Source organism: Branchiostoma lanceolatum, chromosome 7 (genome assembly GCF_035083965.1).
Source record: "Branchiostoma lanceolatum isolate klBraLanc5 chromosome 7, klBraLanc5.hap2, whole genome shotgun sequence".
Taxonomy (NCBI): Eukaryota; Metazoa; Chordata; class Leptocardii; order Amphioxiformes; family Branchiostomatidae; genus Branchiostoma; species Branchiostoma lanceolatum.
In genome coordinates, this window is record NC_089728.1 from 19723953 (window position 1) to 19749711 (window position 25759).

Below are 25759 nucleotides of genomic sequence, written 5' to 3' on the forward strand. Positions count from 1 at the left end.
GATCTGCTCCTCATTGGAGCATGGGCACAAACCCACTAGGGCAAAAATAGTTACTCAAGCAACTGGATAAAATTTTGAAACAGACGTTTCAGACAGCATCCACTGTCTTTCGTCAGTGACAGAAGTAGCATGCAGGTAGTCACTGACGAATGAAAGCGGATGTTGTCTGAAATGTCTGACTGTTTCAAAATTGTATCCAGTTGCTTGAGTAATTATTTTGGCTTATCTTACTACCTGGATGTCTAACCTTCATCAGCGTACAGACACAATTGGTCTACACCAAACGGATTTGAAAGGAGGGAGAAAAATCATTGTACAAGCACAGAACCATCAAACAGATACAAAATGTAATCAAACTCTTGATATTACATCAACTACAGTTCACTTCAGATATATCAGAGGCACAGTAGGTTCCATAGATTAACCACAGTACACACTTGCAAAGTTCATCTTTTATCTCATACACAGCATTTGTATTATGATCGTTGTTGTTGTTGAATAACCAAGTATGGTAGGGGCATCTGCTCTGGATAGCTTCAAAGGACGCTTGCAGCTAGTGTGACAGGTCGTTCGGTGTAATATAGCCTGCTGCTGCCGTGCTGCATGCCTGCAAAGCTGGTGTTATGTTGAAGGGCAGTTATACCGGCTATACAGATACAGAGTAAAGGCTTTGTTCTGTGTAAGCAGCCTACTGACAGAGAAACCTTTATGCTCAGTTTATCTGAAGAGGTGGGGTAGAATACATGCAACAGGTGTCAATATCTCCTCATTTTTAAGCATTATGTAGGATCGGGATGCAAAAAAGTCAATTTTCTGCCCATTTATTAATAAAGCACATTAAATCAACCCCATAGAATCATAATACAATATTCATGGCTTTTGCACTGTTCGCAAATGCTGGATATGTAAAATGATCTAGATATTTTTTTTTACCCAGAATATTTTCAGCTTTGGCCTCAGAATCTTACATTAAGTCCAAAGCTTTCTGGAGACAATAATGCAAGTGTGTACATTTGCCTAAATGTAGACAAACAACTGAGAACTACTGTTACAATTACTTGTACGAATGCTCACAATTTATTCACACATGCAAATACCACACTTAACACATTATTTCTAACAATATAAAGATAGGTTTATGAAATTCTAGAATAGCTATAACAGATAGAAGAGTGTTCATTTGCCTAAATGTAAACAGCTTGGAAAATTCTATTACAATGACTTGTATGAATGCTCACATTTATTCATACATGCAAATACTACACTTTAACACATTATTTCTACCAATATAAGGATAGGTTTTATCAAATTCTAGAATAGCAACAAGATAGAGAAGGAGGCAAGTGCATGCTTCCAGCATGGTTCGCTAGATGGCGCCTCTAAAGCCAGACACCAAGACACATGCACTTCCAGCATGTTTCACTACATGGCGCCTCTAAAGCCGGACACCAAGGCACATGGCCAGCTCTTTCTTCTGGAGCTTGTTGTCTTTGTTCTTGTCCACGTGCTTCAGGATGGCCTCCTTGTAGTCTTCTATCTGCTGCATGGTCAGGTTGGGCTGGGAACAACAAGACAAAATGGAAAATGACTTAAAGGAGTCCTAAACTCCAGAAGGCGGTGTTATTTTCCACTAGATTATGTATCAATCAATACATAATCAGCCGACTTTGTACAGAATTCCGCTTGTGGTGAATTACACAAGGTGTGTTTTTTAAAACAATATGATACTCACTAAACCCCTGCAGACCCTACCAGTGTATTCCCTATGCGTACACATACATTTTTAAACGTGGATATTTTCGGCGTAAATGAGGGTGGTTAAGCACAATAAGAAGGCCAATTGTTAATTAGATATAAAAGAACACATAGCAAGACGAGTTTTTCTTAACCACCCTGACATTCTTTTTGTAATCTAACTTTTGTCAGGCATTGTCAGGTACATTGTAAAAAACACATAGGCTAAGGGTCACCTGGGGAATTTGGTAGAATACTGAATGCTTTTGGATGCGCATGGGACTAGTGGGTACTTTATTGTATACTGTAAAAAATATTCATTTCTACTTCCTAAAATTACCATCTATTGGAAAATAACTCCCCCCTCTGGGGTTTAGGACTCCTTTAAAGAAGCAATGCGCATACAGAGACGGGGGCCGACACAGGTTATCTGGCTCTTACGACCCGTTGTTGCAGTCACGTGTCTCATCACGTCCCACAAGTTCCAGTAAACGGGTCTAATGGAAAATGAGTTACAGAAGTAATGTACATAGACGGGGGCGGACACAGGTTATCTGGTACTTGCGACCCGCTGCTGCAGTCACGTGTCTCTAACGTCCCGCAAGTTTCTGTAAACGGGTCCATTCCTGACGGAGTCAGCCTGGAAGTGGCGTGTAAGTTCCAATTCCTTCAGTGTTGGTTATCTAAAGTTTAACCTTTTAATAAGACCAAATGGTTCTCTTGTGGTAGTGTCACCGAATAAAGTACGGTGTAAGTCACTTGGAAGAAAATGTCTCTCTGCCTCTAGGGCATCTCCAAAATGTCTAGACTATGCATAATGTACAAAATGACAAAGTTGGTGGAAACATGCCAACTGCTATTATTGAATACCAGCTCAGGCAGAGTTGAACTCCTTGCAAAGTACGGTAGGAAGTTCACTAGATAACTTTACAGAGCGCTTGGAACAATGGGCAGGTCGTTCAAAGGTTAGAATAAAACTTGGTATGATTACAGCCAAAACTAAAACCTCAGGCGTTTAGTCACGGTACTGGAGCGCCGACTAGTGATTCGTGACAAAACTGCAGTCTTGGAACCGTTGAAAGTTTCAAGGTTGCAGTACCGTCACGGATCACTAGCCGGCACCTCAGTACCATGATTAAACGCTTATGGGGGACTCAACAGTTGACGGCAAATAAAAACGAGGTTTCAAACCATTAAAATCCTTTTTTGGTGGGATTTTTGTGAAATCTGGACATTTCAGTGGTGGCTGTGGTAGGAAACACTACAGAGATAGTTGGAGGATCGTATGTCTGCTGTTTGAAGCCTGAAGAACTAATTAAAGGGCTCTAGTTATGTGTTTTTTCAATCACGGTACTAAAGCGCCGACTAGCAATTGGTGGCAGTACTACAGCATAGGAACTGTCGAAAGTTTCAAGGTTGCAGTACCGTCACAGATCACTAGCCGGCACTTCAGTACCATGATTAAACGCTTGGTGGGACTCAACATTTGGCACCAAATAAAACCGAGGTTTTAAACCATTGAACATCCTTTCTTGGTGGGGTTTTTGTGAAATCTGGGTATTTTAGGGCTGGCTGTGGTAGGAAACACCGTTGAGATAGTGTGAGGATCGTCTGTCTGCTCTTTTGAGCCCGAAGAACCAATCAAAGGGCTACATTTTTTTTCTCCTTTTTTTTTGCAGAGAATATTGCGCCCCATTTTTTGCGCCTGATTTCTCGCAATGGTTGAGCCAAGTTTTAGAACATTTTGTACCTAGATTATAGGTGTCGGCCAATCAAGTAGAAGAACTTTTTCTCTTAGCTTTAAAAATGTTTAAGCGTGCTATCAGAAACCATCTGGACAGATTTGTTGTTTTTACTTTTTGTGGCTTGAGGTGTCACTGTAACATTAGCTAACGCTGTACTTTCAAGAGTAACTCTTGTGATGTACTTTATTTAAAATGTTAAAAACTATACAACAAAGCGAGTAAAATGTCATATCAGATTGTACCCTTGGCTCCTCCGGTTATATATGTTTCAATTCATCTTAAGTAATGATACTAGGGCCACATCACTATATATATAGATGGCATCACCCCATATTACTTGTTATCTTCGCCGAGTACTTGTACTCGGAGAAGATTATGTTTTCGGTTGAAAAATCTGTTTGGTGGGTCTGAATGTATGTCAGGAGCATAACTCAAGAAAGCTTCAATGATTCTTTATGATTTTTGGTAGGTGTGTAGTGGTTGTGCAAAGGAAGGTCAAGTTCGAAAATGGTTTACCTTGCGTTTTTCAACAGTACTGCAGCGGACTTTGCATTTTTTTGTGTTTGTATGTAGGCAAAAAAAGTGACGGAAACGTTGATGGATCTTCATGATTTTTTGCAGGTGTGTAGATGTTGTGGAAACGGGGGTCAAGTTCAAAAATGGTTCCCCTGGTGTTTTCCGTCGGTACTGCAGCGGGCTTTGTGTGGATGTGTATTTGTATGTCGCCAGCATAACTCGAGAAGCTGTTGATGGATCCGTATGATATTTAGTGGATGGGTAGGGTTTACAAAAAGGAAGGTCAAGTTCGATAATGGGCCTTCTAGCGGGTACCTAAGGTACTGCAGCGGAGCTTCAAAATTTATGGGCATATTTTCTGAAAGTGCTATGGTCATGAATTTTGTGTGGTAGATAGTTCATGCCACAGAAAGTAAGTTCTGTAAATTTGGGCCCCCTAGCGGCTTGTTAAGAGCTGCAGTGGGTGTTTTTGTTTTGACATTCGGACATGAATAACTTGAGAAGGGGTCGACAGATCGTCGTGATGTTTGGTATGTAGGGAGCTCAGATGGTGCTTTACATAATCAATGACTGATTATGCAAATCAGGAGCTAATTTGCATAATTAGTTAGGAAAGTTTGTTAACCCACTGCATTGCATTATGGGACATGGGATAGTGTATTAAAGGTCATGTAAACAGATGGCCTTGCATAAACGTACATGTAGGTCAAATAAATAAACTATTCCCCAAGCAGAGGTGTGGGTCCTGCTGGTTTTTAACGTGTTCAGTTTAGGCATTTTTGTTCAACACGGTTGGTGACATAACGAAAAGGGGACAAAATGGAAAGCCTGACAAAAACACCTAAAAACACGTCAAAAACCAGCCAGACCGACTCCTCTGCTTGGAGAGTACACTCATTCGCCACATCATAACTTCCAAATAGTATGGTGCATGATCAAATTTGCAGGGGGTGATAGGCATGTAAATATTAATCACTCTCCATAATAAGCCTTGATTATTTGGCGAAGATAATGTGTTCGTGGAACTCTAGTTATATTTGTATTACTTGTTACCTCGTATGGAAAAAGAATAAATTTGTTGTCTGCAGAGGATGTCATCTATAAATTTTACTTGCCGTGGCCTGAAATAATATCAAACCTTAACAGTGACATAGCAATTTTCTAAAGGTTAGAATAAAGCTTTGTATGATTACAGCCAAAACGGAACCTCACGCGTCTAGTCACGGTACTGTAGCGCCGACTAGTGATTCGTTTCAAAACAGCAGTCTTAGAACTGTCGAACGTTTTGGTCTTGCACTACCGTCACGGATCACTAGCCGGCACTTCAGTACCATGGTTAAACGCATGAGGTGGACAGTTGACGCCAAATAAAACGAGGTTTAATCCATTGAACATCATTTCTTGGTGTTTTTTTTTTCTTTAAATCTGGACATTTTAGGGGTTGCTGTGGTAGGGAAAGTACTCTAGCTATTTTTTTATGCAGAGAAGATTGCGCCCCATTTTCGTACCTCAGGATCGTTCAATAATAGTTTACACGAAACTAAAATGTTTTCTTCTGCATATCAGTTGCATTTGAATTGAAATAACTATATCATTTTAAGATACATTTTGAATTTATCAGCACTCACAGAGACCTGTTCCCGTGTCTCGCTCTCCAATGTATGACATAGTATTACTATAAATCGCTTGTTTGCAAGCATGACAATAGCGAGTAACAAAAGAGTGTGATTGTTGAACGGTAGACGGCGTCCCCACTCCCGAAACTACAATGCAAATCCAAAATTTAGCCTATAGTTGTGGGTCATTTTACGATAAAATCGGACAAGATTCTATACAATACCCCAAACTTTACGAATATGGGCCGGACCGGGCCTGGACCTGAATCTTCTGTACCGTTACCAACCCCTAGCCACAACAGATGCTATTCTCACCTTAATGAGATCCATCAGATCTTTGACGAAGGCATCCACTTCAACCCCCTCTAGCGATCCAGTTTTGCTCTGCAGAAAAAAACAGACACATTTCATCGGATGAAATGTCGAAGAACATGAGTCAAAAATAGGCAGAAGCAATTGGGAGTCATGGATTGATCATGATTATGAAATTGAAATCACCAATCTTAGCATACATAATTAGAGATTTAGTGACAGCAAAAAACGTTTTCTGTTTTCTAGATGTTCTTATAAACCTTACCTCATCATAGTATGCGAAAACCTTCTCGAAGTCACTTTTCCGCTCTTCTGGAGACTTTGCCTGAAAAATATTCGACAAATTCTATTGTTTGTTTATAATCTTGAACTGCGCATGCCCAGAAGAATTCAGAAATATATGTTGAAAAAGTGCATGTGCTTACGAAATCAGAAATAGGTAAAATTGTCTACAACAATATTTCAGTTGTCCATACCGAGTCCTTCAATTGCAGCAAGAAGTTTTCCCTCAGTGCAAGCAGTCTGGAAATGATTTAAGACTGTTAGAACAATTTGAAACATGACACTCTGCACGAAATGGCCTCGTATCCCGGCGTATACGTACAGGGATTCCTCCGGAAATATTCCATATCCCGGTGCGGGTTTAGCGTTTCCGTTAGTTTTAACGGAAACGCTAAATCCGCACCAGGATATGGAATATTTCCGGAGGTATCCCTGTACGTATACGCCGGGATACGAGGCCAGTACAAATCCCACACTACGATAGAAACCGGAAGGGTATAGATGATTTTCTTCTTTAATTTACCCGTTTGTGCTGCAAGTGTTTATTTCTAATGAATAAACCATTTCTTTCTTTCTTTCTCTCTCTCTTTCTCTCCCTCTCAATCTCTCTCTCTTTCTCTCTCTATCTCTCTCTTTCCCTCCCCCTCCTTTCCTCTCTCTCTATCTCCCTCTCTTCCTCCACCTCTCTCCCTCTCCCCCTCTCTATCTCCCTCCCTCCCTCCCTCCCTCCCTCTCTCTCTCTCTCTCTCTCTCTCTCTCTCTCTCTCTCTCTCTCTCTCTCTCTCTCTCTCTCTCTCTCTCTCTCTCTCTCTCTTTGAACCTTTGAACAAAGAAAGTGAAACTCCTACCGTGCCATCTCCTGCAGCTCCAGGTTTCCATCTTTGTTCTTGTCAAATAGTTCCAGCTAGATGTCAGGAAGAAGGTTGACTAGTGTTAGCTTAATCGTTCACGACATATGTATAAAGAACAGGGCACTCGTTTAAATGATATATTTTCAAAATGCAATGCTAGTAACTCTAGTTCCCAAGGCCGCTAGTTAAAATCAACACCCAAAAAATAGATATCAAAAATTAGAAAATATTCCGAGGCTTTAGGTTAACTGTTTAAATTGTATTTGGACATATTTTATTCGGCTGTATATTTACTGGAAGTTAATCATGAATACCGGAACTCATCTTTCATAAGAACAGTAAGTTTTTGTTGTAAGAACAATAGTGTTAACCTTCCCAATTCGATGTTAACATCTTTCATTGTGTTCGCGTTCAGCTTTCATGAAAAGGACGACACAACACTAGAGTGTATATACATATATGTATGAAGGTTCATGTGACGGTAATCAACGTATTAATGAATGTAATAGCTATTTCAGTACACAAAGTAGATCCCTTACAAACAAGCTGTCAACCAGTCCTTTCAAGTTGATTTGACCTGAAGCCTATGCCATTTGACCTGAGCGGAAGTGTGACGTCAGCAAAGGGTCAAAGGTCCTCGGAAGTCGGTGTCGGCTCCCGTCTCTGTTCAGGGAAGGTCGATGATACTGTAGATTCTGGTCAAATGAACTTGAGAATGACCAGATGACTGGCCAAAAGCTTTTTTGTAAGTGCTCTACTTTGTGTACAGAAATAGCGCGTGCATTTATTGATAATATTTCATATTTGTTTGCATCTGCCTACCATCGTGGTGGTGTACCCCTCTAGTTCCTCTTCACTAACTTGCTTCTGCGCCTGCTCCATCAGGTCTTTCAGGAAGTTCTGTACATTTAGGCATAGGGAAAAAAAAAACGAGAGTCATGATCAACTCAGTCTGGTTTAACCAACACATACAGGCGTTCTATGATGTTTACATTAACATTAGACATTTGGTAAGTAGCAGAAAGATGATTAATAGCAATCATCAAAGTAAGAGCCTTTCATATTGATCACTCTATTGTGCTGTCGATTTGTTTAAAGTCTCAACATTCGAAAATGTTAAAAATGACAATGATCTTTGATACATCTTCATGCCCAACATAGGCTAATGCATTGACGTATATAACTAAAGTACAAGTGTGGAAAATTATTCTATATTCCATATATATCCACAAAGTCTCTACCCTCTTTTTAAAACATGTGGAGACAAATTGATGGAGTTCTTAGTAATACGTTAAATCGTAGTTTTAGATGACATGAAATACGTGAATATTTTGTCCTTCCGAAACATGTTTCTGGTCTAGTTGAAGGATCCTTACAAGACTCTTGCGCATGTCTGCGTATAATGAACATTCGAAAACAAAATGTACTTAATTTTCTACATAATCATTGTTACAATATACAATTTTTTATCATTTAGAGGTGTCTGATTGTATCTATCATCTTCAATTTATTTGCAGTGGGTGATCGCTAATCGTTAGTTAACAAAAAAAATGAACGCATGCGCAAGTTGGACGCATGCCCAGTCTCACCTTGAGCTCTACTGCACTGATAACACCGCTACAGTCGACGTCATACTTCCGCCACATCTGGGGAAATTGATAACATTATGAATAATCAAATTTTCCAATTTCGGTTATTAGTATCATTAATGATATATTCTATTCTCTGTTGTCATTATTGTTATATTTGAACTTCTTGAATTTCTCTTATCATATTGCCATTGTTCTTTTATGTACAAGTTCACGGCATATTTGACTTTCAGTTATTATCGTATTTGAAACTTCAGAAGTTCTGTTCATATCATTTCACATCAAATTACTGATTATATTTTCTCACAGGATGGTTCACTGCTTGTGCGCGTTATTTTCCTTTCAAGTGGTTAAAAAAAACAATGTGAATGCATAGAAAAAAGATTATGACTCCAATATTCACAAAAATCCTGTTTGATACTCTAAAGAAATGAATTCAGATTCAAGTACGTTTTATATCAGGATTGCGATCTAAAATCCGGTTTTGGAGTCGCATCTTGTATACCTATCAGTAGCTTTCCGTACGTATCTGTATATATTTGAAAAACAGTAAAACGTTGATAATAATATCTTGATTAGCTTTTTGCCAAACAATAATGATAATACATTTAGCACTCCGATCAGACGACTCGTCGATGGTATAGAGATTCAGGTAGAGCATGACGCAATACAAAATAGATCAAACAACTGGATACATTTTCTAAAGAGTTAGACTGAGAAAAATTGGCCCCTGAATTTTTAGTAATCAGCAACAAACATTTTATTTGGTTCGGCCCCTGACCTGTGACCCACTCACGTGATTGGGAGTTTAGAATCAGTGGTGACATTACGTCACCGGAACGTACTATAGTTTCGAAAAAGATATCTTATGCAACGGGAAATATTATGAAGCAACGTTTACCAAACATTCAACAGAAACCTAGGTTTTCTGTTGGATGTTTGGTAAACGTTACATCATAATTTTTTCCCGTTGCATAAGATATCTTTTTCGAAACTATATTTGGAAACTATAAACGGTATATTATCCTTGAATATGCGAACACGACCTTAAATGGTACGTTTTTCTGATGCCCTATGCACATTACACATAAGATTTCGCGCAGGCGCAGTACGTTCCGGTGACGTGCTAGTAGTGACAGGTTCAGGTGGTGTTTTCCTGTACGCTCCAATCATAAATATTGATATTAGTGTCGCTCACCCGCATAAACTCCACGCTAGAATCCAGAGGATGCTTGCGGTGGAAGGCGAACAGGAAGTTCTCGTCTGGCGACATGATGATGGTGGCCAGCTGAAAAGTCGAGTAAATTTTTAGTCGGACGGACAAAAAGACGTGAACATAACAGGGAACATACTTAGAAGGCATGACGGAAGTATTTGATAGATGCAAATCTTGACAAAGCGTAGAAGTTAGCATACAAATAAATGGAGCCTGTGTTGGTAAAGGCACACTATGTAAGATTTTGGCGCAAAAATTGAAATTATTCTTGCAAGTAAATCTTAATGTGAATGCAGGGTACTGACATGTACAACCCCTTTTCAGCATATTTTCTTCATCATTTCGTCTATTTTTGGTGTTTGTGAACTGTGCAAGAACAAAACAAAAACTTCCGGACATCACCTGACCCACAAACTGAAATCCCCTAAATCAAGAACAAATGGATACAGCAACTCTCCAACCCATACAAGGGTATCTTCCGCTCAATAAATCTGAAAAATTTTCAAGTCTTTTTCAAGGAATGAACCATCCACTGCTTCTGTGACGTCACACTATGCAGATGAGACACGTGACTCGGTGACTCATATGTTGCAGAAAGTCTATGGCGCCACCCCCCCACCCCCGTCTCTGTTGAGGGATGGTTGTAATGCCCGGATGTAGATGGACTCTTTAATCCCTCTTGCAAAATATTCTGATTCTTTGTCTAGGATCTTAACCTTGTCCAGTGAAACTGAACGTCCAAGCGACTCAATATGTATGTGTTGAGACACTTGTGTTCGTTGAAACGGGTCTTGAGTGAACGTTCAGTCTCTCCAATGTACGTTTCTTTGCACTGACCTCTAATGGTTTGACCTTGACTCGGAATGAAATACACAACTCCGCTTTTGTACTCCCTAGGTGTTTTGTCTTTCAGGGCTACTAGGGCATTTAGAAGTGTTCTAGTTGGCCTAAGACAATCCCTCAACAGAGATGGGGGGCGTCATAGACTTTCTGCAACAAATGATCACCGAGTCACGTGTCTCATCTGCATAGTGTGACGTCACAGAAGCAGTGGATGGTTCATTCCTTGAAAAAGACTGAAGTTGTTCAGTCAAAAATTTGGGTAAGTCCAATTTATTGTGTTGGCTTTTACAGTTTAAACTCCATTCAGAATGACTTGTACCAACACAGATGAACTTTCAAATGCCATACGATGATCCCCTTAATTTCACGAGCCTACAAAAAGCCCGGCGACGATTTTATGTGAGTTCTCATATCAGAACAATGTCATATTTTTGCATCATGGACGTCGCTATACATTGTGATAGTGTTGTTTGAACTCATAATGTATAGAAATGACTAAATAAATTGACTTTCAAAATCCGATTTTCGTGCCCTAATATTGCTTGGGTTGCCTTTAACTCACCTTTGTTTGCATACCGACATGCTAATTTGAAAGTAGTGCGACGTTCAATTCTCACAAGCGCACTATTATCAAGACAAATCATGGACACATATCTAGTCTGTGACGATTGATGATCGAGATAATAACGATAAATGGGAACAAGACAGGCGTAACGACGTCTGAAAACATCTTCGGGCTGGTGCGAGATCTTCAAGACGACTGGGGCTTACGAAAATAATCTGGGCATTTTTGCTTTCGATCCTTGAAGAATTTTCTCCAAGAATCCCTGTGCATCTTTTTGGCTAGTTTTGTTCACATTTGCGGCACCTTCGAATCTACAAAAGCGACACGGGTGATTTGGGATAATTTAGACAAATGTTAAACGGAAGAGCAGACGACAACATCGTTAGATTTCTACTTCCAAGAGACCATTTGAATGGCTTTGTCCTTATCCATCGGCGCCATCTTATCTACCGGTATCGTAGTTCAACGTACTTCACCAAAGCTGGCCATTTAGTTTGTGCTGTAGGGGCGTGAAAGGGGATATAAACGCATTTGCAGAAGTTATTTCAAGCTTCAAGTTTGATTCAAATTGGATTTTATTTCTATCAGGGTGGCTGGACTAGTTTAGCCTTTTTTCATCTCGATACTTATGGGAACGTCAAAATGGCGGTCAAAACAACGCCTAGGATTTTAGCCTCGTCTGCAATTTATTCTTCGTCTGCGTCTTAAAAGCGGCAATAGAGGTCGAGAAACCTTGTACCTTGTTTGATACAATTCTAGGTATGGATTTTCAAATATAGCTTTGTAAAAAGCTTTGTTAATACAAATGCTATAACATTAAACCGTGCGGTGAAGACCGATTATTTCAAATTTGTGCTTCTTTTTTTGTTTGTTTGCGTGTCATGCCGTTTGCTGGTTTTAAGCTTGATACAAAGTCTGTAACAATTAGATTACTGCGTATACTTTTTGACATCACTCATTTCATTTCGTCCTCTCTTCTTTACTAAATTCGTTTGTAAGTTCTTCTCGCATCAGATGGTGCATAAGGTGGCGCCCGTCTCCTTTTCAGTAGCCCTTGGGCCTCACAGGGGTTTCCCTGTAGTCTGCGCTTCTGTCACTTACCACATCTGGTTGAAATTATTTGGAACCAGAAGGCCCGAGTTCATGCCCGGGTAGGACACTCCGGACAAGAGGCGCATTGGGTCATACCAAAGACTTTATAAAATGGTACATACGTGAGTTAAACACACTCCATTACCAGTGGACTAGCCCCCTGCTACAGTGATTGCACCACAGTGTGGCCCAGGGCTATGAAACGGGGATGGGCACCGCCCTATACACCTTAGGGTGTGGGAGGATCTTAACTTGTAACTCAACTTTTGGCCACAAAAATTTGTAACAATTAAGAAAAAAAATCCGTACCTCATACACGTCAATCTTTCCATCTCCTGTGACGTCATAAGTGGAGAGGAACGCCTCCCTGGTGAAGTTGACCTCTTCCGGGCTTATCTGAAAACATGACGTCACATCCGTTATGAAGCGTCAGATAGAATCAATGTAGTTCTTAAGTGGTGCTTGACCCACATAATCTCTCCCGTCATCTAGTAGGACATCTGAAATTAGGACACAAGAGCCATTAGGAATATTCAAATCAGCTAGGAAGGTTCCACACAGATGATAAGATTCAGAAATATTTTTGTTGATCGATATGGACTTTGTCATATTCAGTTGGCATTGATTTTTTTAACATCCGTTCTATTTAATACTAATATTCTGACGTCTTTGGTTGATCTTGAATTTGTTATATTTATTTGCCAATGATGTTGTTATTATCATTATTATCATGGATATTACTTATGTTTACGTTGTAACTCATTTCTGTTTCCTTATCATTTTGGATCCGTGGCGTAAGTTTATAGCATTCCTTAACTTTGTTTTCTTTCTGTTTGTATTATGTGTTTTGTATCATTTTGTGAGATGCTATGAAAATAATAATTCCCTATTGGATAAAATAGCAAAAAATATATAAAGAAAAAGAACCAGAAAAGTGAACTACAAGTTGTTTGTATCTTGAATTGTTTTCCCCTTTTTGTGGTATTTTTTCACTCTTCAGTTTTATTTGTCGGTATCTTTATCGTGATGTACCGTATTTTTGAATGGATTGACATACATGTATTAAGTGTATTGGCATACATACAGTACAGTTAAGATAAGCCCCCGTCATGTCTTTCTGGCTACAGCTATATCTTGCTTTTATATCTTCTGTCTAAAAGGCTGTTTTGTACAGTACGTTAAGCCCCCCTTTCACTTGACCCGCGGCACGCTGGCGGCGTTGCTGCGACCGTTTGACTTCATAATGACAAAGAATTTCATCCACAAGAAAACGAATCTTTTTGAGCTTTGTGTGTTTTGCTGTCTTTTTGGTCATACTTGTACGTTTTGAATGATATTCCTATCATAAAGTCAAGGGTAACACAAATCCAGTTTAGGACGCAGCGACGCCGCCAGCGAAAGTGGGGCTTTACACTACAGATCAGATAAGTGTACAACGCAACAGTATTCAAACTCTCCTCTTCAGCTATAAAAACAAAACTGCCATAAATTTAAACGTTGAAAAGCACTCATGCAAAGTTCACGCTCACAAGATATGTAGCAGCTCATGCGACCCTACATGCGAGCACTTTCCCCATTAAGATTGAACATACAGATTCCTTTTACGACTTGCCGTAAAGATTGTATCAGCTCGTGACGTTCATGGTCAAAGCAAACTGCTTATCCGTATAGCAGAATCAACGGTTAAGCCCCCCTCTCACTGGACCCGCGGCACGCTGGCGGCGTCGCTGCGGCCGTTTGACTTGATCATGACAAAGCACTCAACGAATTTCATCCAAAAAAAAAGCGAATCTTTTTGAGCTTTGTGTGTTTTGTTGTCTTTTTGGTCAAACTTGTACGTTTTGAATGATATTCCCATTGTAAAGTCAGGGGTAACACAAATCCAGTTTAGGATGCAGCGACGCCGCCAGCGTGCCGCGGGTCCAGTGAGAGAGGGACTTCACACTACAGATCAGATAAGTTTACAACAGTATCTAAACTCTCTTTCAGCTATGAAAACCAAACTGTCATAAATTTAAACGCTGAAAAGCACACATGCAAAGTTCACGCTCACAAGATATATAGCAGCTTATACGACCCTACATGCGAGCACTTTCCCCATTAAGATTGAACATACAGATTCCTTTTACGACTTGCCGTAAAGATTGTATATCAGGCCGTGACGTTCATGGTCAAAGCAAACTGCTTATCCATGTAGCAGAAAAACGGTTAAGCCCCCCTCTCACTGGACCCGCGGCACGCCGGCGGCGTCGCTGCGGCCGTTTGACTTGATCATGACAAATCACTCAACGAATCCAATCCAGAAAAAATAATATTTTGGAGATGTGTGTGTTTTGTTGTCTTCTTTGGTCATACGTGTACGTTTTGAATGATATTCCTATCATAAAGTCAAGGGTAACACATATCCAGTTAGGACGCAGCGACGCCACCAGCGTGCCGCGGGTCCAGTGAGAGGGGGTTTTAGTAACGCCCTGAGACAAGATACGATCATCACTGCCACTGGATACATCACCTATGAACCATTGTGCTACTCTAGATCTCTATAAAAAGAGTGCTTTCTTATCAATAAGGTACTGTGATGGCTAACGTTTAGTTCTATGAAAATAAAGTACCGGCTTTATAAAGGTAGGCAAAAGTACGATAAACTTGTCCTCGAGGTTTGTTCACTGAAAGCACGAGACTTTGAAAAGGAATGAGTAGTGAAAAATGTATGCGTTTTCCCTAGGGTCTAGTATATGCCTAGCCTGCAATTTGTTAGCTTGAAGTTATCTAAACGTCTTCGTGAAATAGAGTCTGATGTATTGTGAATAAGTAAGATATGTGCCTTTCTGACTGCATAACTTGATACAATCTTGACGTCTTACGTATATAAGAGATGTGTATACATAAATCAGTAGACAGTACTATAACAGTTACGTTAAATGCGAAGAAGTACGTATACGTAGAAGAGTGAAAGCAAATTTACATTTTCATACCGTTAGATGAAAGCAGTAACCGACTTTCCCGGGCCCACTACTAATTGAATTACTTCCATAAATGAATAACATATTGTCATGCCGGCGATATCAAAGAAAGTAAATTGGGACATATTTGCATGTTACGACTCATTTTTTAAAGGCAACCAAGGCAATATTAGGGCAAAAAAAATGGAAATAAAAATTTGCTGAAATCTATTTGTTGGTGACATATACCAACACTGTTAAGCATATTCCCGTAATAATTTCATACTTTGAGCATTTATAAAACCGTGCAAAAAACGATGATCCCCTTAGTTTCGCGAGCCTACAAAAACCCCGGCGACGATTTTCAGTGAGTTCTCACATCACAACGATGTCGTATTTCAAAATTGATCATAGAAGTCGCTATACGTCGTAATAGTGTTGTTTGAACGTATCATGAATAGAAATCATAAAATAAATTGACTTTCAACATCCGATTTTAATTTCGGGCCCTAATATTGCTTGGGTTTCCTTTAATTATCCGTACCTTCGCTATTTTCGATGATTCAACCACTGTCATTGTCAGTATCATCACATCGCTTCAAGATGACAATAGATATGAAGAAATATGACTTTCTTTCTTCTTTCTATGAAATATGACATTTAAATGAATGTGTGACATTTAATGAAAAGGTCATTTGGTTCAAGGCCAGTAGGTAAACCACAATGTAAATAATTTAACACCCTCTACCAGACCATGTCTCCTGGGTAATTCATGTCGACCAGAACCCATTGTAAAATGTGCAATAAAAGCTTTTAACGTCACTACTTGAAAGCTTTTAGTCAAGCCATTGAGCAAAGCTATTCATATGGTATCGAAAGATGGCCAATGCGGGATATTGAGACTTTCTACCTGTTTCTGCTTCTGTCACTATACGAGTGCACTCATAATCAAATGTTGTACCAGTTTAAACAAGTTTTTCCGGTGTTAATTCATTCTGTAAGTTAATTATAGTGACGCTGAAGAAGAGTGATGGATGTCACTCGAAACGTCTGGGAATAAATCTCCGTCTTTTTTAAAAAAGCATCCAGTTGTAGAGTTTGAATTGTCTTTATATATTGTTTACCTGGATGTCTAACCTTCATAAATGTTGTACCAGATAGAATTGCTATCAGCTGTGTCGGCTGTATCAACATGCAAGTTATATTTATTTTTGTCCAGATAGCCACGGGTTGCAAACTATCACAGTACACTGTATTTGATTGATGTGCAAAGCTACAGTTGTGAAATTTTCACACTGTTCAATTAAAAGTCTCAAAGTCATTCTACAGCTAGCAAAAGCTTGCCATCAGACTGCCAAACCATGGGACTCTCTCGTTGATAACTGTTTCTCTCCCGTATACAACCGTCAAGCCTTCAAAACCAATGTCCAGCACTACCATCTGGCAACTAGTAATTCGTGTATGTGCTAAACATGATATACTTCGTAAACGTAAACTTTCTTTACGTTTGCCACGACAATCGTTTGGGATAGCTTTAAACCACCACAAAGCACATTTCTTTTTTGGTACTGTGTCTCCTAGTATCATGTCGCTTGTAAAATTCCAGCGACGACCCTGGCGCACGGGCTTGCTATCCGTCCTCCTCACAGTATTAGCGCTAGACAGTCGTCAGCCAATCAGACACCTCTCTCCTGGTAATGTTGTTTAATCTGCCAGCCAATCACGTTGCCTCTTGGCCGTGGGCGGCGACGTTATTGGCCGGATGTGTAGCTTCAAACCAGAGATCATACTCACATCGGTGCTCCCCAGTTTCCCCAACAGCTCCTTGAACAGGTTGTCCAGCTCGGTCCCCTCGATATGGCCGCTCCCTGTCAACACAGTACACGATGTTTGGAATCGTACATCAGATTAAAGGCAACCAAAGCAATATTACGGCCCAAAATATGATGGAAATACAAAAATTGTAAAATCTGTATGGTACTATTATTCACTAACAGACTTAAGCACATTTGTGTAATAATAATTTTATTGCAAGTTCATGCCCGAAGGCTAATTGCAGACAAACAAGTACATGGAAATACATGGAGATCAAAATAGTTTTCTAGTCTACTGTAAAAGTTCTATATTAACTAAGGTAATAACATACGTTGAGCATTTCAAAACAGCGCAAACGCGAGCGGAATATATGATCCCCTTAGTTTCGCGAGCCTACAAAAACCCCGACGACGATTTTCAGTGAGTTCTCACATCACAACGGTGTCGTATTTTCTGCATCATGGACGTTGCTATACATTGTGATAGTGTTGTTTGAACTAATCATGTATAGACATGACTAAATAAGTTGACTTTCACAATCCAATTTTCGAGCCCTAATATTGCTTGGGTTGCCTTTAAGGGACGTAATGCGCGTATTCTTACCAACATCTATGGGTTGCTGGAAAAAAGATCTAGAGATTGAATGATATGCCAGAAAAGCAAGCCGGCCATAGAATTACAAATTGCGAACCCTCGAAAATGGTCTGGCGTGCTATTAAAGCTACCGCCTTTGGCTTTGTACAGTAAATGAGCGGATTACTTTTAATGTCCTTGAAGACAACTCGCTACAGACTCCGTTCGTTGTAAATTGCAATTCCAAGGCCGGCCAATTTCTATTATGAATACACGATTCTGTTTGTTTGTATTGCATACCCGGTAAACCGCATCAAGGCGTAGCACACCAGGTCTGTACTGAAGAGTACAAGCTTCATATCTGGACAGATTTATATGATCCACACACACCGGGAAGGACCCCTACTCTTTTCGATAAGTGTGTTGGGTTCTTTAACGTGCTCAATGTGTGGCTCTCCTCATACACGTGACCTATCCGAGGGACGTCCCTAACCTAAACTAGATACTCATTTTCACCTGAGTAAAGTGGTGAAAGTCGTGTAAATTGCAAGGGCACAACGTCAACGGGACAAATCGGGGAACCCCGGATTCGAACCCGGTATCACTGGGTTCTGGGGCCAAACACCCTGCCACAACGCCACCGCGACGCCTCTCTCTCTCTCTCTCTCTCTCTCTCTCACTCTCTCTCTCTCTCTCTCTCTCTCTCTCTCTCTCTCTCTCTCTCTCTCTCTCTCTCTCTCTCTCTCTCTCTCTCTCTCTCTCTCTCTCTCTCTCTCTCTCTCTCTCGTTCTCTCTCTCTCTCTCTTTCTCTCTCTCTAGAGAGAGATAGAGGAAGGAAGAGAGTGGAGGAAGACAGATAGAGACGTTTATCTATTTGCAATCAGGATGTGTTATGTTTGTCAATTCTATGCCCCGCCCGTCTGTGCTGTCGTTCGTTTTAATCAACTGACGCCAACAGGTCGTGTAGAATACACCTCCGACTCGTCCTGTTATACACAAGTGGTTGCTTTAAAGGAAAATCAATGTGTTATGCTACAATCACAATTGGAAAAGGGGGCTACGCCGGGTAGTTCACGGGCTGTTTTTTTTTTGCTCTTTATGATTTAGGCGTGGCCCCTACATGGCCCCGGGGGCCACCCTGCGGCTACCGGGCTATTTTTGCACGGCCGAGCCCCCGCGGATTTTTTAAAACTCGCAGTTAAAATCAACCCGGGACCTTAAAGACAAATAGATGCCGTAAGCTAATGGTGAAAGTCACCGACAGGTTCTTCTTGTTTCCGGTTATGGTGTACCTTTTGTAGATTTTGGCCCAAGTGATCCAACAAAAACATTCTAACATGATTGCAAAACTGGAACGCATGAGGAAACTGGTATTTTCAAAATCATATTCTATTTGTACAGATATACATTGTACAAGTACAACTATATTAATAAACTGAACAAAGAAGTACAATGTTTACTACACGGCGAATTCCCTACTACATCAACTACTGCAAATGCAGAAATGTTCGCGGTTGTTTTATGTTCGCGGTTTTCACGGCGACCGTTTCACCGCGAACATTTTTGTCCAATACAGTAGCAGTCTGTGACTATAGCGGTCGCGAAATCAAAACCAACGCAAATAGTCCATTTTCCCCTTAGTGCGAAATAAAAACCACGCGAACTTTAATGCATTTACGGTATATGTACGTACATGTACCTAATGCTAGGGTCACATGTCCTAACCGGGGCCCGGCCGGGATGTTTGCAGAAACGAGAAATCAAAGTGTAGGTCAATAAATTTGCACAATCTATGCTCTTAAATACGTTTGCGTACGTTTTGTGTTTTTGTCGTCTTTTATATCAAAATTTTCGTTCCCGAAGACTGCCCGGCCGGGCCCCGGATTGGAAATGTGACCGTAGCATTACAAGTGGCAAACCCCCAAAATGGCTATGGTCGGCAGGTTGTTTCTAATGTCGGTCGAGTAACCGGAAACACAAAATCTTAGCAAAATCCAGTTGGGGACCTGCTATCGTTGCTCGTGCTCCCTTGGGTTGTGCTCCCATCGGACGGAACTCCGCCATTACCCAATGCTTTTTAAATGGAATCATGGCGTAATGGTCCAAAAAGAAATTACCTTTCCGTAATTTGCCTTGACAGCTAATCTTTGGGGATGAAGTTCTACTGGTGATGTTTTGTGTCACGACAAATATCATGTGTTGCATATCGGGTGGATATACAATATTGTTACCTTCGCCGGGAATGTATGCATTCGCGGTAAGGTTATGTTATCGGTTACGCCAGCTGTAAAGTGGGTCCGTATGTATGTCGAGATCATAAGTCGAGAAAACTTTGACGGATCTTCCTGATTTTTGGTAGGTAAGTGGCGGTTGTGGGAACAAAGGTCAAGTTCGAAAATGGTTAACCTGGCCTTTTCATAAAGTGCTCCAGTGGACTTTTTTGTTAGTGTGTTTGTATGTAGACAACATAACTCGACGTATTGATGATGGATCTGCATGATTTTTGGTGGGTACGTAGAGATTGTGAAAACGAAGCTCAAGTTCAAAAATGGGTCACCTGGCATTTTCCTGCGGTACTGCAGTGGGTTGTTTATGTATGCGACAGGATAACTCGAGAAGCTGTTGATGGTTGTGCATGATATTTAGTGAATAGGTAGATTTATTAAAGGGGAAGGTCAAGTTCGATGATGGGCCTCCTAGCGGGTACTTTAGGTACTGCAGTGTAGCTTCAAAGTTTGAGGTCGAATTTTCTGCAAGTGCTACGGTCATGATTTTTGTGTGGTAGATAGTCCATGCCACATGAAATAAGTTGTGCACGTTTGGGCCCTCTAGCGGCTTGTTTGGAGCTGCAGCGGGTGTTTTTAATTTATTTGTTTGTTTTGACCTTTGGACATGAATAACTAGACTTATGGTCAACGGATCGTCTTGATTTATGGTATGTAGATAGCCCCATTAATGATTTACATAATGAATATTCCTTATGCAAATCAGGAGCTAATTTGCATAATTAGCAAGGAAAGTTTATAAATCTGCTGCCTTTCAAAATAGGACTCTCAAACATGTGACATATAAAGCTGAAAAAGAGAGAGGTATCGATAGATACCAATAATGCTAATAGCTATTTATTTTGCGTAATTAATGAGAAAATACTAATTGAAAATACCACAATATTAAATGATTGGAATTTCATTCTTGTATCATTAGGAAGCTAAGTAAAGGTGAAGAATATCAGATAAAAATCATGCATGACAAGGCCTCATTAACATAATTCATAAGGAAATGTCTACAATTCCCTTTCAAAATGCTATTTTTAAGTCTATATATTCAGGTTAAATTGCACTGACAGGTGACCTAGTTTACCGGAGCAGGCTTCCTGTGAGACGTCCCTCGAGGACACATGTGATACTTTACTTGCCTGGTGCAGGGCTCTGTTTTGGGGTCAGGGAAGTCACACGGGCATTTAAACACAGCAGCCTTACGATCTAACGCTCTCCCTGTTGGAAGGTATAGGTTTGATAAAAACTGATTGATATGTCGACTATGAAAATGAGGGCATAATTGAAGCAAATACATTGCCAACAAATTGCCTTATTTTCTGTAGTAAAGATAAAAGTTATGATACCAATTAAGCAAAAATATTCTTACAGTGATTATTTTTACAACTCTTGGGAGAACTCGTGTAGGTATAGGTATGGGTTTGTTTTAAACTTTGAAAGAGAATACTAGTAACTCAAGAAGGTGATGACGGATCGTCATGATTTGTAGGGATGTACATAGTTTGAGTGATGATTCACATGATCGTATAAGAATCATACAAATCAGGATCTGTGATGTGAAAAAGCATACAAACCCTTGCATTCCATTGTAGTCAAACACGTGACATGTAACTGAGAAAGAGAGGAATATTGATAGATATCAATTATGCAAACGAATACCTAATTTGCATAATCTATGACAAATACTATAATTCCAGAGTGGTAAATGATGGGATTTCATTCTTGTGGCGTTTGGGAGATAATCAAATGTGGACGTTATCAGACATAATCATGATGGCCTCATTTACATAATATATGAGGAAATGCTACAATGGCCCTCTTTTCTAAGATTTTACTTTAATGCTTTGTTTTGTGTAGAGAAAAGGATCACTTGAAATTCATGCAATCGAGGACCTTATTTACATACTGAGTGATAAGCATTTACTCGAAAAGGCTAACATCAGTCGGCGAAGGTATGAGGTCGTGGAACTCTAGTATTTACAATGTTATCTGTGGCTTAGGCGGGCATTGTTCAGTATTGTTTACTAACGCCTCAGTCATTCTGGAATCCAATAGGATTTCATGTCAAATGAAAAGGGTTTAAATGTCACGACCAAGCATTATTTGCAGACGGTTGCAATTCATCAGGGGTGGTACATCTCTAATGTCTGACGGTGGAAGAAACGAGGTAGAAATTCGTTTTTCCCGAGAACTATCGTAGATTCGAACTTGTTGCCAACAATTACTGTAGGAACATCGTCACTAGATAGCTTTCAACAACGCTCGCAGCTAGATTCGCAAAGGTTAGGTGTGACAGGTCGTTCAGTGTAATATAACCAGCTGTTGCTAGCTGAGCCGCGTGCCTGCGAAGCTGGTGTGTTACGCCGAAAGGCGGTTATACTTGATATACAAATACAATGTACACAGACATATACAGAAGTAAGAAAATATTCGTTATACATGCGAAGTATACTGTGGGTGTTATCAGTAATTTCTATTTCAGTAGATTTAATAGGATGATTTATACATAACCATTCGCTCATTATTAGTCAAATAAGCGGATATGAAGAAAAAGAAGATCAAACCAAACAAACTGGTAACGCTGCGTTTGACTGTTATTAGACCGATTGCAAATATGGACATAACAAATGTGGCCAGGAAACACAAACAATGTCTACATGTAGTTCCCTTGCTAAGGAGTTAGTCGCACATTAAACGTTGATCGTTTAGAGCGTATCATTAAAGGGGCTCTTTTCTGTAAGATTTTGGTTGCAAGAGTGAAAATATTCATAATAACAAAATCTCCGAGTTATTGGTCATAATATGCATTTTTAGAACATCTGCATCATTATTTCATGTTTCCAGCATTCATCAAAAGCGCAAAAACAACCCGAACCAAAATTCCCCAGATTTTTCCAAATCTTACATTAAGTGCCTTTAACATATTCATGTAGTTTGGGTTAACCTTCTATTCCATTATTACTGTGCATCTTTCTTTAATAAATCTAAATGAAAACGTACATGAGTAAACACAGTAGTCTTACGAAAGCGTTTGGTTGTAAATTATTGATAAACGGAATTGAAATAGAAAGGTTATTTAAACAAATCCTTTTATGTTCCCGCAGTAGGTTTAAATTTTGAAAAAGACAGTAGAAATAGAAAACCATGAATCTAGTGTCAAAACAACACGGCTTACCTAAAACCTCACGCTGAGTAATCTAGGTGCTTTGAGCGGAATCTTCTTTTACTATAAATCTGAAAGCACTGTGGGGTCCATATTCTTGCTTACTTTGATCACAGGTGGTTTTGAAAGACTCTTTGAGTTCTGGCAAACCTCTCAACAAAAGGGACGACATGTTGTTGACAGGCTATCAGTATGCAAATGAAATTCATGTATAGCTCCAGTCTAAAACACCTGTTACTTTCAAGATTGCCAAATCCCCCTTTCGACGTGATTCTGGTATTTTGTTTTATCATTTATGACTAGTAAAAACAATATTCGTCAGATCTGAAATATGTAAAATAATTGTGATTTTGCAAATGAACAATCTATGCCCTTTATCTAAATAATTATATAAAACTTGAAGACTTTAAACATGCATGGAAGAATGCGCAGAACAAAACTCTGAAAATTATACAAGGAAGAAATTGAGTTATCAATAATTACAGATATGAAAAATATCATCGGAAAAAAAACTATTAAATCATAGATCTGCTGTAGATGAGAAATATATCAAATTAGCCTTAGATCTACCGTCAACCCATTTGTAAAGATATAGAACTCGCCTAATACAAGACCTAGACAATACCTTAATCGCTTTACAATGAGATTGGGCGGGGAATACATTAGGGAATCACTTTCCGATTAGATATGGAGTTTGATTACTTAAAGAAATCTCCCTGGGCAAATCAACCTCCGGTTCATCACGACGTTATAAAAGGGTGGAACTCAATAGGTTGGGTATGATTCTACGCTTTCATTTTGTAAATTGTTCTTCGCCTATGACTGATACGTAGGGACCATTCGTTTTCCTTGCTATCTATAACAGATATTGTTATTAATGGGAAACACTGGTATCCAATATTTGCTTGTACCGCGCGCTAGAACTGTGAATCGCGTGCGAAGCCACCCCGATGTTGGCGTTTGGTAAATACATAATAAACGCCGTGGTTTTGTCTATATTGTACACGAACCAAACGGTGCATGAAGCGCAGTGTTTTTCTAAGAATTTTCCGTCAATATATCAGTCACTGTAAAGAGACGCTATTTCTATTCTACGAACATTTACAGAGAACTGTCTGGTATTGAAGACAGCTGGACTATATCGATTTTTTTTACACTGGGGCGAGGTGCTACACTGGTGGTAATATCATGTCAACGTCTTCACATATTACGTATCAAAACATAACAGCGCACAGGTGGTATTCAGGACCAACAGATATGCTTTCCCCAATACAGAAAATTGTGAAGCATATTTTTTTTACCGTCGGCGTCGAGATATTGATTTCTTTTTTTAAATACTGAGGTGAGCTGCTAAACTGGCAGTAATACCAAAGGACTTAACATATTACGCAGTAAAGCATAACAGCGTACAGGTGGTATCCAGGACCAACAGATATGCTTTCCCAAATACAAAGAATATACAGAAGCATGTTTTTTTACCGCCGGCGTCGAACTATCGATTTTTTTTATACTCGGGCAAGCTGCTACACTGCTGGTAATATCATGTCAACGTCTTCACATATTACGTATCAAAACATAACAGCGTACAGGTGGTATTCAGGACCAACAGATATGCTTTCCCCAATACAGAAAATTGAAAGGCATATTATTTACCGTCGGCGTCGAACTATCAATTTTTATACTGGGGCGAGCTTCTACACTAGTGGTATAATACCAAAGGACTTCACATGTCACGTAGCAAAACATAGCGTACAGGTGGTATCCAGGACCAACTAATATGCTTTCCGTATATACAGAAAATTGAGAAGCATATTTTTTACCGCCGGCGTCGAAATATCGATTTTTTTAATACTTGGGCGAGCTGCTAAACTGGTGGTAATAGCAAAGGACTTAACATATTACGTAGCAAAACATAACAGCGCACAGGTGGTATTTTGGACCTACAGATATGCTTTCCCAAATACAGAAAATTGAGAAGCATATATTTTTTTACCGCCGGCGTCGAACTATCGATTTTTTTAATACTGAGGCGAGATGCTGAATTGGTAGTAATACCAAAGGACTTCACATATTACGTAGCAAAAACAAAGGTGGTGTTCAAGACCAACAGATATGCTTCCCTATATACCCAAAATTGAGAAGTGTATTTTCTTACCGTCGGCGTCAAAATGCTGCCATATCTCGGCGAACTGGTGACTCGACATCTTGAAGAAAACCGGATACTTGTCCAAGAAAGATTTCCCCTTCTGTACCTCTGCCATTTTTTTGGGTCAATGTAGACTCTACGGACGATTTGTCAAGACAAAATAACAAGAACGTTTCAACCACTGGCGTCAAGAAGATCTGCTTGAGCGGACTGTGACTGGGTCTGTTTTTAACGCGTGTATGAGTGACATCACTCGAAACAACGCCTGCTGTGATTGGCTGTCGTGATGCATCAGTTTGCTCCAAATATGGTGCGCTTAATGGTGGTTCAATGGCCTTCGTTAAGTGCTGGCGGCCCTCCCTTATTGGTGATTGTTGGAACAGCCCGAAGCAGGCAGATTGATTGTATTGATGTAAAGAGGAGGGCCCAAGGGAGGGGAGCACTGATTGTATCCGACACCAGAAGAGCCCGAGCTTTCTTTAG

General features: G+C 39.9%; 1 protein-coding gene across 2 annotated transcripts; it reads right to left on the bottom strand.

Moving 5' to 3' along the window:
* Positions 1-198: 198 nt before the first annotated feature.
* LOC136438076 (secretagogin-like) lies at positions 199-25524 on the bottom strand. Of its 2 annotated transcripts, XM_066432749.1 has the most exons (12): positions 25286-25524; positions 17098-17171; positions 12671-12757; positions 9844-9933; positions 8646-8702; positions 7879-7956; positions 7054-7109; positions 6400-6445; positions 6189-6248; positions 5927-5995; positions 1434-1558; positions 199-1377 (listed from the first exon to the last, which is right to left on the bottom strand). In XM_066432749.1, exons 1-11 carry the CDS (start codon positions 25389-25391, stop codon positions 1436-1438), a joined length of 846 nt encoding a protein of 281 aa, XP_066288846.1. In that variant the 5' UTR covers positions 25392-25524; the 3' UTR covers positions 199-1377; positions 1434-1435. The 2 variants fall into 2 exon arrangements, with proteins under 2 accessions (XP_066288846.1, XP_066288845.1); XM_066432748.1 differs by having other exon boundaries at positions 199-1558.
* Positions 25525-25759: the final 235 nt, after the last annotated feature.